General features: G+C 37.6%; 3 protein-coding genes across 3 annotated transcripts; all 3 read left to right on the top strand.

Annotated features, from left to right (window-relative positions):
- The first annotated feature begins 10,800 nt into the window (after window positions 1-10,800).
- On the top strand, window positions 10,801-11,631 carry LOC145557783 (uncharacterized). Its single transcript, XM_081618961.1, has one exon. The coding sequence runs from the start codon at window positions 10,801-10,803 to the stop codon at window positions 11,629-11,631; it is 831 nt and encodes a 276-aa protein (XP_081475087.1).
- Window positions 11,632-11,640: 9 nt separating this feature from the next.
- Window positions 11,641-14,509, top strand: LOC145557784 (uncharacterized). The gene is made up of 5 exons (XM_081618962.1): window positions 11,641-12,297; window positions 12,427-13,058; window positions 13,141-13,458; window positions 13,560-13,647; window positions 13,751-14,509. Exons 1-5 carry the CDS (start codon window positions 11,641-11,643, stop codon window positions 14,507-14,509), a joined length of 2,454 nt encoding a protein of 817 aa, XP_081475088.1.
- A 1,240-nt stretch (window positions 14,510-15,749) lies between these two features.
- LOC145559952 (uncharacterized) lies at window positions 15,750-16,592 on the top strand. The gene is made up of 3 exons (XM_081621220.1): window positions 15,750-15,962; window positions 16,082-16,306; window positions 16,393-16,592. The coding sequence occupies exons 1-3, from the start codon at window positions 15,771-15,773 to the stop codon at window positions 16,492-16,494; spliced, it is 519 nt and encodes a 172-aa protein (XP_081477346.1). The 5' UTR covers window positions 15,750-15,770; the 3' UTR covers window positions 16,495-16,592.
- Window positions 16,593-17,425: the final 833 nt, after the last annotated feature.

Genomic DNA, 17,425 nt, shown 5'->3' on the forward strand with positions numbered 1-17,425 from the left:
CCAACGCTACAACTCCCTCGAATAACCTTTCCCCTGCTAAGTCCTTCAAAGATCTCCTTCGAGACACTCAACTGGAGGCTGCTGCTGGCATTGATAACCATATCGATTTAGATGACGATGATGTCTCTGATGATGATGAGATCCCTGAAGGTGTAGAGGATAGTGACAGGTGCCCTGTCATTTTACTCACCAAGGAGGAAAAACGTGCTATGCGTAAACCTTGGAGACACACCTTGATTATTCGAATGTTCGATGGTAGTCTTGGTTACATGGGCCTAATGAAAAGATTAAAGAGGAAATGGCAATTAAAGGGCGAATTAATCTTGACGGACATTGGATGCAAGTATTTTATTGCGAGGTTTAATAATGTCGATGATTATAACTATGTCCTTACCCAAGGGCCTTGGTTAATCGATGACAAGTATCTTACCATTCGCAAATGGTCTCCTAATTTTATTCCTGAGGAAGCATCGATCAATGTCCTCACTGCGTGGCTACGCATACCAAATCTATCAGTGGAATACTTTGATAAAGAATTCCTAAAGAAGGTTGGGACAAAAATTGGTAGAGTGATTCGAGTGGACAAGTCCACAGCTTATGCTGAAAGAGGTCAGTTCACACGTTTGAGTGTGGAAATTGACCTCTCGAAACCTCTGTTAACTAAGTTCTGGCTAAAAGGACGCATCTGGAGAATCCAATATGAAGGGATCAAAATGTTGTGCTATAGGTGTGGAAGACTTGGACATGTAGAAGATCAATGTGCTGCTCGAAATTCAACAGACACAATGATAATTGATCAAGTTAATGACCAATTTAAGGCTATCGAGGTCCATCAAAAAGCACCCCCTGCCAAACCAGAGGAAGTGGATAGCTATGGTGATTGGATGCTCGTCAAGAAACCAGGTCGTAAACGCAGCCCAAGGGTTGAGAAGATGGGTCCGAATCAAGCTAAGGATGCCCAAGAGCAAATTAAGGGGAAAGATCATAACCTTCCTAATCATCAAGCTAACTCTGCTGCAGGTATTGTGGGTACAAGCACAAGTTTTGAAATTCTTGCGGGGCAAGGTGAAGTAGCAAATATCCCCCTAGAAGATTCGATGACCAATGATATAATTCAAGGGGCTATAAATTTGGGAACAGAAGATTCGATAAAAGATTTTAACTTATCTTCACACTCTAGGGAGATAAATATACCTACTATTAACTTAGGAGATAATTCCCAAAATAATTCCCAAAATATTTTTGGTAATTATCCAAAGGAAAAAGGCTTTAATTCTGGTAAATCTTCCCAAGATAAACGATTGGGGGGCAAGGCAAATATTAAGAAAAAAGATCTTTCCAAAGCTAACAAAACTGCCACACAAAATCACACGCCTCTAGCTCCTATTACAAACTTAGAAAGCTTAAAGGAAGCTACACAATTTTTTAATACCAAAAATAATTTAGGAAAAGAAAATTCGAGTGAAGTATTTGCGAAGACCACAACACAGATTACCAAAGAAGCCAATCGAGAAGTTACAATAGCAGCGCCACAAGATGAACTCTCAAAGGAGCTCACCCATATTTCCCCCACCATCGGATGTTGTCCAACTAAGGATACCAACGGACAAGATTCTTTGTGTGGGCCAACCGATGGAGAAACCATATTTGGGCATAGCCGACCCCCTGACGAATGTGTTGGAGGTGAGAATAGAGTCATGGATGGAACCTGTAGGGAATAATTTCAAGCCTTTAAATCCCATTAGCTTGAACCCCACTGTGATCATACACTAAAGTACGGTGGCGTCAAAAAGGGAAGAATATAGAGCAAAAGAGTCGCCAACAAGTTTTTTTAGGAACTTGTAAATCGTTCATAGGATGAAGGTTACACCCCTTAACGATCCAAGAGATCGTCAACTCCATAAGGTCATGAACCAAATAAGGGTTCGGGGATGAAGGTACAAATCCAACCTAAAAGAGATTGAACCTGCCCTAATAATAGGCCTCTACTTTATTCTGATCGTATTCATGTGCGCTTTCTGATTAACATGCAATCAATAGGTTAACCCTAAACCTGTTTAATCTATGTTGGTTGAATATAATGCACAAATAAACTATTATTGGCGATCACTTGAAATTATAATCATATTAACCCTAAACAAGATTATTAATTATCTTATTAAGCGTGATTACAAGTACCAATTCCCTTTAAACATGCAATAAAAGGTGTGATCAAGCAATAACAATGAATAACAAGCAACATAAATATCATGACAATAAAATTATAATAATAATAATCAAAATAATAATAATAATAATATTCATAATCATCATAAATTATAACAATTATAATCATAATCATAATCATGTCTATGTTAACATTAAAGCATAATAAAAATAGCAAGATCCTAGGCATGATACTAACAAGATTAATAACAAACCCTAGCATGTCACTAAGCAATAAAAATCAAATCTTTAACCCTAACATGATACTAACAATCACGAATATTAGGAAGAACATAAGAAGCATCATAGCAATCATATTTAATATTAAAATTACCCTAGACATGATACTAGGAATATCATAATAACAATGTAAACATGATGTCTACATCATAATATCAATTAATCAATTAAAGTACTTACTTTGATGCTTCGTACCTCTTTCTAATAACAAAATACACATGTTAGTAACTTCAAGGAAAATAATAATCAAAACAAATTAAATTAAATAATTGAAATAGAGATTTGGGACCAAACCCTCAGAAATTAAAAACCTTTCACGTCTAGGGCGAAGGCAACTTCGAATATGGCTAGGTGTTTCTAAATCTTGCGAATGCGGAATTTTGTATGAGAAAACCAAGTTTAGGAGGAGATGAATGAAAGAATTAAAAGAATGCTAATGAATGTTGAGAATGGTGAGAATTAATGAATCTTGATGAAAATTGGTGAATCTTGGTGCAATTTGGTGAATGAAAACGGAGTTTTTAATACGATATTTATAGAGAAAATCAGCCAAAAAAGATAAATTAACAAAATAGAGTCTGACGCTTAGGAAACAGAGCTGGCGCCAGCCCTGGCTAACTGGCACCAGGCACCAGCACTAGCGCCAGACGCCAATGGCTAGCGCCAGGCGCCAGGCCTGGTTCTAGGCGTCAAGGCCTGGTTCCAGGCGTCAAGGCCTGGGGTTGGACGCCAAGCTTGATTTTAACACGTTTTCGAAAATCCGATAAGTTTACCGTACTGGAGGATAAAATAATATAATTTCTTCGAAAATGCTATTTGATTTTGATTAAAACTCTAAAAAGTCAACAAAGTCAACTTATCAATGCTAATTGAATTAGGAATGAAAAGAACCTTCTAGAAGAATCTAGAAGACCAAAACCATTCCTAATTGCATTAGGAATGATAAATCATATTAGGCCCTCCCCTAGATCATTGGGCCGCACATAAAGCTCAAACCGGGCCCAATTTAGTAAATTGGCCATAACTTCCTCAATATTCATCGGAATTGGGCTTATAATATATCGTTGGAAAGGTCTTTGCAAGCCCCATCCAACTACACTACTATTGGACCCATATCATGGACCAACCAAACTGTATTGGCTGTTTTCTTAAAATAAAGTTTTCAAAAACAGAGAGAAGAGAAAAGAAATAAAAACTTTCCGCAACACTAGACTTTCCACACTTTCGCTTCATTTGATTATGATTCGACGTGAAAGGTACTCATCACCGGGTTTGGTTTTGGGGAGACACAAATGGGTGTCTACAGAAGCCCCCACTTTGACTGAGTTTGGAGAAACGCAAGTTTCGATAACAAAAGTCAAAGTAGCAATAGGGACGGAGAATGATTCAGAACGTTCTGCGATCCTAAATCACTCTTGTAACGCCGATACCTGCAAAACTAACATTAGTTAAACAGATAAAAGAGTTAAGAAACGCATATCTTGCACCATCGAGCACACGTCTCTAAAAGTAACCAAATTGTTTGATGACCTCCTACAAGCTAGAGAATGCCATCCCGCTTGAAAACTGCTACGCCCGTAACTGCTCCCAAATTTGGAAGATTGCTTCGCCTGAAACGATCCTCCTCCGCATTGATAATATTCCACATCCTAGGGAATACCATCGAAGATTATTTCTCTTGAAACAATCTCTATCCGCATTGATAATATTCCACATCCTAGGGAATACTATCGTAGATTATTTCGCTTAAAATAATCCTCATCCGCATTGATAATATTCCACATCCTAGGGAATACTATCGAAGATAACTTCGCTTGAAATAATCCTCATCCGCATTGATAATATTCCACATCCTAGGGAATACTATCAAAGATAACCTCGCCTGAAATTACCTCCAGTTGTTCGTGACAACTCTCCGCAAGCTAGGGAAGGTTGTCGAAGATATCTTCTCCTGAAGTCATCCTCATTTGATGCGATAATTTTCCAAAGGAAATTACCGAAGATCCACGCCTGTCGATCTTTAAAAGTTCGCTTGAATTTGCTTCCGCTATGCCTGTACGTCGGCACTCTTTTGCTTTGAACCTGTATGTCGGTGCCCTTTTGCTTTTGAACCTATATGTCGGTGCCTTTTGCTAATGAGCCAATGCTTAGGCGCTTTAAACTAAGTGAGACGATCTCTTATCAGGTCGATCACTTTATGTAATCAAGCTGATTACTAAATCATGTCAAATTGCTTAGAGGGGCTAACTGGCGTACCAAGGAACCAAAAATATGTTGCAGAAGGCTAGCACAACCTCATCAGGTGGCTGGATGCTTTGGCGTCACTGAAAAACCATTAGCGCCAGCTATTTGATGTTGGCGCCAGGCGCCAAGCCTAATTTGTGACGCCAATGCATAGGGACTGGCGCCAGCACGGGGATTTCCTTAAATACCCCTTTCCTCTTCATTTTGCTGCTCCATTCGTCGCGAAACTGCTCGAGGAAACCGAAAGCTTCAATTGCTCATTGCTTGCTCGTTTCTCAACCGAATTCGCTCAAATTTGTTGCAAATCAAAGCTCTTCTCATCTATTTTCCTGATCTATGTAAGTTTTCTTCAAACTCACATCAGTTTTTATGAATTCTTGGCATGTTTATTCACGAATTTCATGAAAATTCGAAATTTATAATGCTCAATTTGCTTTATTTGTCAAGTTTTATGCCATGAATTTGCTTGATTATGTTTGTATATTGCCTTGGGAGTAATTTGAGACATGTTTGACTCAATTTGGTGAAGAAATGAGCAATTTGCCATTGTTGGACCCCTTAAGGTCGTGAAGAACAATGTGACTCATTCTTGATGTTTTTGCTAGCAATTCTTGTCCAATTTGTCACAATAATCGCTATAGTATTGCAAGAAATTGTTTGATTGCTTGAAAAATGTCGTTATGCTCAATTTGAATTTGCGCTCTGTTTTTTGCGAACATAGTATCATGCGGCTGGGCGAACCTTGGATACTATAGAACCTTAATTCATGATAATTCTGCACAATGTAGCATGGCTAGACAGCGAGGCTCGGGTTCACGGTCCCGAAACACTAGACGGGAGCATGAGCCCGTAGAGGACGACGCCACGCCGTCCACTTCACTCGGTCGGCTTCCGGAGTGGGATGAGCGGACTCTGTTCTTCGCCCCTGTCCACCACATTTCCGAGAGGGTGAGACAGGGTACCGAGCCCGGGAGGACACGGCATCACGGCTCTGGCTGTGACGGTTTAGGCGATTTATACAGGATGCACATCGCCAGGGATCCTGAGACGAGGCTCCTATGGGAGTCTTGCGGGCTAGCTACTCTGTTTGAGACCTCCGAGGCTATGGTCGCCTCCAGCGGGGGTCATCACGTAGTGCGCGCTTTGGTGGAGTTCTTCTGGAACACCACCAACACCTTTCATTTCCCTTGGAGCGAGATGATGGTCACCCCTACGGACTTCAGTCTCATCACAGGACTGAAGTTCACTTCTGTGCCACTGCCGTTTGACAGTGGGATCGACGTCTTCTCTTCAGAGGTCGAGGAGTTGTTGGGGTCGATCGCTATTCGGGCCCGAGCTGAGGTCGAGGCGACTCAGTTCAGTGCTAGGGGAATTCGCCGCTCGACGTTGGCAGCGGCTCTTGACGACGATGCGACCACCCGAGAGCAGCGGGTGCGCATCTTTGTGCTGATGTTGTTGTCAGGGACATTCTCTCCTGACAAGGGTAGTAGGGCATTGCTTTACTACCTTCCTGCTGTCCGTGATCTCCAGCGGATCGGGACTTATGACTAGGCCAGCTTGGCCTATGCTGACTTCGTTCGTGCGCTGAGGGACTCGTGTCGTCACCGGTCCTTTAGGACGAACGTCGCTTTGTCTACTTTTTGGAAGTTCGTAGAGGTAAACATTATTCCCTATAAAGTTTAGCCCTACATATTAGTTAGCATTTACTCACAATTTTAACTCCTTGTAGATTTGGTTCTACGAGTACTTTCCTTCCGATGCGCCGGCGAGACCATCGCCGCGGGGATTTCCAGTGAGCGCCTCTTGGGGCGGCCACCATGTGGACATGTTTACTGCACGTGTCCGGAGCTGGATCATCTCGGTACGACTTTTATCATTTATCTTGCTTTTCCGCGGTGTTTTAGGTATTTTCTTGCCTGATTGATGCTTTTTATAGGGACCTGAGGTGGTATACCGACCGTGGGGCGGTTGGACAGTCCCTGGATTAGCCGCACAGTACTCTGCTGAGCGTCGCTATTTTCTAGGGACTTATGGAGCGGTCGCGTACTTAGGAGAGAGGGTCGCTAGACAACACTCTTCTGATGTCTTCGTCGTTCCTGCCGCTCCACCATGTCATATGTTTGACGAGGCGCGGTTGTCGAGCATGTCTGAGGGAGCTGGTACCCCTTGGCGGTCCCATGTGATCCTCGGGCGGTGTTATGCTGAGGAGCTACTACCTTTGTTAGCTCTAGCCCCTGTACCGACTGAGGATGTAAGGGTAAGATTCTTAGCTTTTTATTTTTCGCTATGTAGCCCCCCAAGTAATACTTTATTGATTTTTTCTGCTTTATCAGGATGGTGCTGCTGAGTTCGTGCCGCCCCGTATGTCTATCCACTACCAGGGGATGTACGGGCCGATCGAGGAGATGATTTCTCCGGCTCCCGAGGGCGAGCGCTTCGTAGAGCGGTCGATTCCTCGCCACCAGACTCGAGTAAGCCTAGTTTTTTCAGAATTTTGTGTTCATATATCATGCATTTTTACTGACTTATTTTTTGACAGTTTTCACGCGAGGTGGTTTCGGCTATGGCACGATGCATAGATGCCTTCCGGAGCCAGCTCGTCCGGATGAGGAATGCGGCCACCTGTCGTCGGGATGATGTCGTCCGAGAGGTAGCCTTTCTTTACTCATTATTTTTGCATTGCTATTTCAATTTTACTTTGTTTATGATTTAACTCTTTTTGCAGGGCCAGCCTATCGCTTCTCACACCCGCACGAGACCTGAGGGGCGGAGGGATCCAGCAAGGTCTAGCTCGAGACGTCGTCGCACTTCGTCAGGGGGTAGAGGTGGTCGCTCTGAGGCTGCTCGAGCCGACGTTGTAGAGGGATTGGGATCTTCTTCTGAGGGTGGTCACACTGCACCGGTAGGAGAGGCTACCTCGGCTTTCAGAGGTGATGGGATGTACGAGGTGGGCTCGTCATCGCAGCGGCCTCCGCGGTCTCAGCCTCAGGTTGATCCTGGCTGGAGTGGTCCTATCGTGAGTCTTCCTCCTCCTACGGAGACTGGAGCTGGAGCTGGAGCCGGTGGAGAGGTGACTCCTCGTACGGCGCAATTTTACAACATGATGGGCCTACGTCCTCCGGCGCCGTAGTTTGTTCCTGTATATATTTTATTTTGACTTTTTTATAGAACTTTGCCTTTGACTCATTATTTAGACACATTTTGTATTATTATGAATTTATTTATTGTTGTGTGTATGTTTGTGTGTGTAAGAAAAGTGTGACAACAATTTTGCGCAAAAATTCCGTCATTTTTATTATTGATGGAGGGTATCCGACTCTCTCCCCCAAAAAAGAAAAAAATAAAAAAGGAAAAAATTAAATAGAATGTCGGGTGTTTGGAATTTAAAATAAAGTCCAAAAAGAATTAAAAAAAAATAGCTATATTTAATTAATTAAGAAAAGGATAAAAAAAAGGATGTTTATGAGAATTAAACGGAGCCATAAAGTTTAACCGACTCGAGTTTAATATTAAAAACACAAGCTGAGCACGCGCGGATGTCTTGGTGACTTGGCGCCAGCTGGCGCCACACTATGGCGCGTGGCGCCAGGCGCTACACTTAGCGTGTGGCGCCAAGCTCTGGCGGTTGGCGCCAATCACGGGTGTTTGACGCCAATTGACGCTGACTCCGTGTTTCATTCTGATTAAAACTCTTCGCAATTTGTGCATAAATAGCCCCCTGCCCAGCCGATTATTTTCATAATTCCAGTGAATAAAATTTCTCTCTTCTTTAGAAAAAATAATAATCATGTCTTTAGCCACTAAAACCTTCACCCAATACACTCATGAATGGTGTCGATCTCTTAATGCTAGAGACAGAAAAGAATTAGATTTATTTCACTTGGGGGGCATTTATGGCATCAAAGGGGTAGATCTAGACCTAGACTTCATACATACTGCTCTAGAATTTTGGAATGTTGATACTCATTGTTTCAGAATAGGGTATGATGAGATTAGCCCTTTGCCAGAGGAATTTGGTGCTATTTTAGGTTTCCCTGCAATAGACCTCGTAGTAATCCCTAGAGTAGATGCATACTATTATAAGGATTTTGAGCGCTTCTTTAATTTAAAGGAAAGGGATTTATCAAAAATAGTGAATGGCAAAATACACTACAAGAAAACACATTTATGGCAACGACTTTTTGCAACAACAAATTGTAGGTCGTTGCAAAAAAGTTTATTTGCGACGACTGCAATTTTAGCGTTACAAATATTGTAGCAAAAACTGAAAATTTCATTTCCCTCCCTCCAAATACAGCGAGGGCACTCAATGAAAATTTGAGTCAGGTTTTTGCAACGACACAGTTGTTGTGTAATAAAAAGTATATATATGACAAAAACTAATGTAGTTGTAAAAAAGAAAAATAAATAATGGCAACAACAGCTCGTTGTCAAACATTTAGAAAAATAAAATGGGTAAGACAAAAATATAGATTAAACCATTCAAATCTTCTTTTATTTTTTCATTTGCTCTGAAGAAAACCCTCGAAACCCTTACTATTTCCCACCACTCTCTCTCCAATGGAGACCCATCTTCTTTGATGACCCAAAATCCTCGGCTTATAGATCTTCTCCGGCGACTCAACCTCTTCACTTTCTCCGGTCCGGCGACCCATCAAACTTTAGCTACAACTTCAATTGTGGTCTATTGCTTCCATTTTTGTCATCTTTAATTAATCCATTTTCTTACATGCTAGCTTTTATATTCATTGATTCTAGTATCAACTTTGCAGATCGGTACTTTGTTAGTGAAAGTGGAGATTATAAACATATTGATTTTTAATAGTTTCCGCCACAACATAATTCTCCTCAAGGTATTCATCTGAACATGGTTACGAATTGAAGTGCTAAAATTCTCAAGGAAAACTGGTATTTGGTAATTTATCTTCCCCCTTTCATATGCCTTAATTTAATTTATTCAATTATTTTTTCAATTTAGTTTTAAAATGTACTGGGTTTTGTGAGTAGAAGTTTTTGCTTTTATAAAGTTTCACTATTTTGTTTTAATTTTCCATTATGTTCATAAAAACCATGAACGTATCTGATTAACTTTTATATTTGACTTTTTATGGGTTAGGATATAGTGGGTTTACTAGAATGTTGAATTTTATTACTTTAGGGAAAAATTTTATAAATTAGATTAGTTTAAGGTACTACTTTTAGCTCATTAACAAGAGTGGCAAAAGTTTTAGCTCTAGACACATTATTCTATTTGCTGTTATATAAATTAAAGTAGTTTAAGGTTGAGATATATTACGAGTATACATTTTCTTGTAGTTATCTACACTTAAAAAAGGATTAAAAAAAAGAGCTACAAAACAGAGTAGATTGGAATAGAGAGAATGAGAAGTATATACTATTACAATGGAGGTTATATGAAACTAATTATGGAAGCCTTAGTTCCTTGTACTACATTTTCCATTTTATAGTATCATTTTCCCATTGTCGTTTGGTTTAATTTCCTATAAAATGAAATAGATGGATACATGGACATCACTTTATAATTATCATGTTTTTCTATAGTGGAAACTTTGGTCATAAATTATTTTTCTTATTATTCATCTTGATGGTTAGTAGCACTGAAGAGGACGAGTCATGACAACTAAATTATAATAGTTATATATTAGTACTTTAGTAGCACTGATTGGACCATCACTTATTACCATTTACCCTATATACTCCAACTTGAAGGCATTATATGTACTACTACTCTAAGAAAGGATCGATTCCTAACAAGTTAACATACATATAATACAAAAAAACACACTATAAGTCATTGGGACAAGGAAGATAATAATGGTTGATAATTTTAGTCTTCTGTTTTTTTCCTTTAACAAGGTTTAGTTTTATGGACTTCTTGTATTTGTTTTGTTTCGTGCCCTGTAATTTTATATGGGTAAGGGGAAGAAGATTGAAGAAACAAGTTTTGTGCAAAATGAGTTCATTTTCCGAACTTTTGTACTGGTAGAATACAAGTTAAAGCATAAATTTGAACTATGAAAATTGTTATCACTTTTTCATGTATAAAAGTTTGATATTTCAATAATATAGTTGTTTTTTTTATGTTAGGATATGGCATTGAATAAGGCATGGATGAAATTAAAGAGTCGTTCATCTTCTGATTATATTTATGGTGTAGATAGCTTCTTAGATTTTGCCCTTTCTAGTGTTGAAGAAAATGAAAAAGAAACTATCACTATCAGGTGTCCATGTAATAGTTGTCGTAATATATTTTATAAAAGAAAATGTGATGTTAGATTTGACTTGCTAAAATGGGGAATGTATGAGAAGTATACTTCATGGGAATTCCATGGAGAATTATATGATGATTCAAGTGATGAAGAAAACGACAATGACAATGACTTTGGCAATCATGATAGTGGATTTGCCATGTTACAAGATGCTTGTGGTGTAGCTGCTATGAATGTGGGGCTAGATGAGGATACATCTAATGAAAACAACCTGATGCCTGAAGAACCTAATGCTGATGCACAAAAGTTTTACCGTTTGTTAAAAGAGTATCAACAACCATTAACTGTAGACGGTACAACAATGTCTAAACTATCATATATTGTGAAATTGTTGCATTTGAAGGTCCTCAATAAGTGGAGTGACAGTTCGTTTGATAGCTTACTTAAGTTAAAACGTAAGGCTTATGGCTCTACAATTCCTGATTCTTATTATGAGGCAAAGAAACTCATTAAATATTTAGGTCTTGATTATATAAAGATTGATGCTTGTCAAAATGATTGCATTCTTTATTGGAAAGAGAAAGAAAATTTGACTAAGTGTCCCACATGTGGTTTATCGAGATGGAAAAGTGATGAAAAAGGTTCTTCTAAAAGTATAACAAAGGTGCCTCACAAGGTTTTGCGCTACTTTCCATTGAAGCCTAGGTTATAAAGGTTGTACATGTCTAGAAAGACGACTGAAGATATGCGATGGCATAGTGAAGATAAGTTCAATGATGATATAATGAGGCATCCTCGTGACTCAATTGCTTGGAAGTCATTTGATATGGAATTTAGTGCATTTGGCAAAGAATCACGTAACGTAAGGCTAGGACTAGCTTGTGATGGGTTTCAACCATTCAATAATTCACAGCATAGTACCTGGCCTATTGTTCTTATTCCGTATAATCTGCCTCCATGGATATGCATGAAAGCTCATTCATTCATGTTAACTTTACTTATACCCGGACCTACTAGCCCAGGAAGAAATATAGATGTATACCTTCAGCCATTAATTGATGAATTGAAAGAGCTTTGGAACATTGGAATTGAGACCTATGATGCTTTTTCTAAGGAAAATTTTCAGATGTATGCAGCAGTGTTGTGGACAATCAATGACTTTCCTGCCTATGGAGATCTTTCTGGATGGACCACTAAAGGGCATTTTGCATGCCCATGCTGCCATAAAGAAACGAAACGAACATCTTTGCTGAGCAAGGGTGGCTATTTAGATCATCGACGTTGGCTTCCACTTGATCATATATGGAGACAAGATGCTGCTTCCTTTAACAATAAAAAGGAGAAAAGGCGTGCACCGCTTCCATTGAGTGGGGAAGAGGTACTACAACACTTGTCTCGTTTCACACCAAAAAAGTTTGGAAAGACTTCTAACAAAAGAAAAAGGGATGCCTTAAATAGTCTGTATGGGTGGCATAAAAGAAGCATTTTTTTTAATTTGCCTTATTAGAGTAAGTTAAAAATTCGTCATAACTTAGATGTTATGCACATCGAAAAAAATGTCTCTGATAACATTTTGGGTACTTTGTTGGGCATAAAAGGCAAGAGCAAAGATACCACAAAGGCTCGAATAGATTTGATGAAGATGAAAGTTAGAAGTGAATTGCACCCGATATTGGATGGTGATAAAGTACGTGTTCCTGTTGCATGTTACTCTCTAAGCTCAAGTGCCAAAGCTGCCATATGTGATATGTTTACTAAAATAAAATCCCCAGATGGCTATTTATCAAACATTTCTCGTTGTGTCAAGGATAATGGAAAAAAGATTTCTTGCTTGAAGAGTCATGATCATCATGTGTTCATTGAGCAGTTACTTCCTCTTGTAACGCGTGGCTTTTTGCCAAAGTATGTGTATGAACCTCTGGTAGAGTTAAGTTCCTTTTTTAGGAATTTGTGTTCAAAGAGTATAACCATCAGTGAACTGGAAGATCTTGAAAGAAAAATCCCTTACACGTTGTGTAAGCTTGAGATGATTTTTCCACCAGCTTTTTTTGATGTCATGGTTCATTTAGTTATACACTTGGCAGCCGAGGCAAAGATTGCTGGGCCAGTTTGTTATCGTTGGATGTATCCAGTTGAGAGGTATGTTGGGTAATTTTTTTTTTTTTAGTTTTTCTATAATTTTGAGAATTCACTGACTTTAAAAGCACTTTAAACTCAATAGGTACATTCAAACGTTGAAATCATATGTTCGTAACAGAGCACACCCAGAAGGTTCAATAGCTGAAGGATACCTTGCTGATGAATGTCTAACATTCTGCTCTAGGTATATGAATGATATTGACACTGTTTTCAATCGTAAAGCAAGAAATGATGATTATGTGGTGGATGGGGAAGATGTTTCTTGTAGTAATCTTGAGGTATTTAAATCTTTGGGGCGTAGCATTGGACAAGGTGTTCCTGTACATCTTGATTTTGAAGAGAGTGATCAAATACACTCTTATATTCTACATAATTGTGATGAACTTGTCGAGTTTGTTAAGTAAGTTTGCTGGAATAGTTTGTTTGTTATGATATCAATTGTTTATAATTTTTAAGTATATTATCTTAATTTGAATTCCAATTTATTAATTTTTTTTGCAGCGAGCACAAGTTAGAACTTCAAAGAGAATGCCCAAGAAACATAGAAAAAAGGCATAAAGCACAATTTTCCAAATGGATACTTGATCGTGTATGTTTATTTTCTTTGTAATATAATGTCTATTTTTTTTTTTAATTATCAGTACATACATATTATATTATTTATCATCATTTAACACCCTTATTTTTTGTAGGTACGAAAATTGCATGGAGAGGATTCCATTGATAATGATCTTTATAATCTAGTTTGTGGTCCTTCAAGGGTTGCAAGGCGTTATACTGGATACATTGTAAATGGTTATAGGTTTCACACTAATGACCGCTCGGAATATAGAAAAACACAAAATTCTGGAGTGATGGTTAGAGGTGATGACTCTTCAGATAAGGAGTATTTTGGTGTATTAGGTGATATATTTGAGCTGCATTACCCCGGTGGAAATCATGTTTTTGTTTTCAAATGTAATTGGTTCGATGTAAGATACCATGGTAGAGGGTATAAGGTTGATGAATATGGATTCATAAGTGTTAATAAGACACGAACTTTAAAAACAGATGAAGTTTTTGTCCTAGAATCACAAGTGGAGCAAGTATTCTTTATACAAGATCCAAGAGATAAGGATTGGGACTTTGTTGTAAAGGCTCAACCAAGGGATTTTTATAATATGCCAGATGATGATGTTGATAAACAACCTTTGAATGTGGATGCATATCAGCAGGATGAGGTGGAGTTAATTGGGGAAAGGCAAAGTCCCTTGGGCACTAATTTTTCAGTAGAATCTCTAGCTACAAATACATTTGTAGTTGAACGAGAGAAAAAGGTCGTTGAAATGGTTAAAAAGTTTATTGATAAATTTAAGGCAGATGACGAGTTTATCAACGATGGTGAAATTGAAGTATTTGATGATTCAAGTGAAGAAGAGGAAGAAGAGGAAGAGTCATTTGATTCTGAATAACTAGAATGATAAAATCACATTAAGTGTTTAACTATCTGTGTGTCCTTTTTTTTTTTGGAACATTTATTTTCTGTTCACCAAACATAATATGACATTATTAAGTGTTTAACTATCTGTGTGTGTCATTTTTTGAATTTATTTTCTGTTCACCAAACATAATATGAGTTATATATATGTTTGAATTTAATTATTTAGTAATAATCTATATAAGCTGCAACCTATATTTATATATATAACTAAATCCTATGTGTTCTAGTTTTTTTTTTGTACATTTATAAAGATGGTTGGAAGAGGAGGAGGTAGAAGGCTTGGAAATCGTAATGTTATTGCTCCTGGACAACTTCAAAATATCATTCGATCTGAAAAAGGTAAGTATATGTAAACTAGCTATCTTTTTCATTAAAATTTTTATTTAGTATTTATATTCTTTTTACATACTTATTATAATGTGTTTTCGTTTTATCAACAAAGGTGCAACGACAAAATCTGCACTTACTAAAAGGGTGAAAATTGGTCTGACTACTCAATATGATAGAGATGTTGTAGAAATGGTTGCAAAAAGTAAGGAAAAATTTATGCTTTACTCTTATTTTCTCTTATAATTAAATTTCTATATGGCCTTTGAGTCGATTTTCCTAACCTTGAAATAATTTGGTAAATGTAGATTTGGATAGACAACGAGCAGCTGGCATGGCAAACAATGTTGTAGAGTCTCCAACTATGAATCATGTTAATTTGAACTCTGCTTTTGAAGAAGAGCAAGTTGAAGAAGGGCAAATTGAAGAGCAACAATTTCAAGAAGAACTAGCAACCGACAATCACTCTGAAGGTTTTGTGAATGATGATAGGGCAAAGAGTATGTTATACCACATTAAAATCATTGTCACAACTTGTTTCTTATTTTTTGTAGCACATAATTTTTTGAATGTATGTTTAGCTGTAGGTGGTACTTGGGAAACGAAAAAGGATGACTAGATTAGCTAGTAGAGTTTCAGTGTCATTGCAAGTGAATGAAGCTGCGGATCCTCTCCCCAGGAATACAAGTACTAATCATGATGTAGATGAGCAGCAAGCACCTACAAATGGTTGCTCTAATGAAAATGAAGGTAAACCTAATTTTTCTAGCATTAAATATAAATTTCAAGTTTTTAGTAATTTTAAAAAAAACTTACATAATACATTTATTCATTACATGTTAAAAGCTACAAGTAAGACAAGAGCAAGAGGTAGTAGGGGAAAGTATAAAAGTTTTGTTGTCGATATGAAAATCAAAGGAAAAGGCTCAAAATTAAATGTTGAAATTCCCAATGAAATTGATCGAGCAATTGGAGAAAATGCACGACATTTGGTGAATGAGTGTGGTCGCGTAGTGAGGACCAAAGCTCCATTGAATGTAAAGAATTGGCAAGAAGCTTTATCAATTGCCGGTGATAGCATGTGGAAGGAAATTCAGGTACATAATTATTTCTGAAATATTTCTAAAAAATTGTTGTATATATGCTTGTTAAAAGCCTACATATTGTTTTAAATGAAACTTAAATTTTGAATATATGCATGACTTTGTCATGACAGGAAAAGTTTCAAGTTAATGATGCAAATCACTTGGCCAAAATGTATACTTTCATTGTAGATACTATGCAACGTTTGTATAGGTTGTGGAAATGCAGACTACATTACTACTACAAGAGTGCCAAATGTGGAAAAACTGATGCGGAACGCCTAAACAATCCTCCACCAGATTTACCGAAAGAGCAATGGCAATGGTGTGTAGAGCATTATGGGTCAGATGAGTTCAAGGTATTTGCTCATTAAATCTACATTTTAGAACCTTAAATTGTCCTCTTATCTAAATTCTTATAATCTTCGTTCATGTGTTTTTGCAGATAGTAAGCCAAAGGAATTCCAAAAATCGATTATCAGACAAAATATGTATTCACACTACCGGAAATTTAGCCTTTGTTGAAGTTGAAGATATATTGGTATGACTAACCTTATACTAACACACAATATATATACCATCCCCACATGATATTCAATTTTTTTTTTTTTGTATAGTGACCCTAAAGCAAAGTCATTTTTGTTATGTTAGACAAAAGAGAACGATGGTGTGAAGCCAACTGCAGATGTGATATGGCTTGTTCAGCATACACATACAAACAAAGAAGATAAACTTGAATGGGCTGATAGCACACGTTCTAAAATAATTCATGTATGTGTCACATATATCATATATTCTCTGATTGATGTAATATAAATTTTCCTTTAATCTAATTATAAGTTCATTTTAAAACTTTGATTACGTGGTAGGAAAAACTGAAAAATGTAGTTGCTACTGTTGGTGATTCAATGACACAAGAAGAGATATTAATTCAAGTTTTAGAGCCAAGGTCTGGGTATGTTCGTGGAAAAGGGATTGCACTACGTGGTTATTCTAAAGGAAAACAACAATTGGAACAAAGAAGACTTGTTGAGCAACAACAACAAAAAATACAAGAACAAGAACAGAGGATAAAAGAGCTAGAAGAAAGCCATCAAAAGCAACAACAAGAGTTAGAAGACTGTAAACAAAGGCAGCAACAAGAACTTGAAGAGCATAAAGCACAACAACAACAAGCTATGGAAGATTTTAAAAGAGAGTTGCTGCAACAGCTTGCAAACAGAGGTATCTAGCAATTAAGATAGAGGTAAAACTTTTACTATGTATTTTATTTTGCGCTATATATTCATTAACCTTAAAAGTTGCAAAACTGGATGTTAGTTGCAAAATTCGGTTTACATAGCCCACTAAAATTTAAAACCCATCATCAATTAAAACTTATTATTCCCTTTTATTCTAATCGCCCTAAATACCTTTTTTTTTTTTTTTTTTTTTGGCAAAGATCACATTTATTTTTTTCTTTTCTTTTTCTTTAAATC

This window comes from Chenopodium album, chromosome 9 (assembly GCF_948465745.1).
Source record: "Chenopodium album chromosome 9, dcCheAlbu1.1, whole genome shotgun sequence".
Taxonomy (NCBI): domain Eukaryota; kingdom Viridiplantae; phylum Streptophyta; class Magnoliopsida; order Caryophyllales; family Amaranthaceae; genus Chenopodium; species Chenopodium album.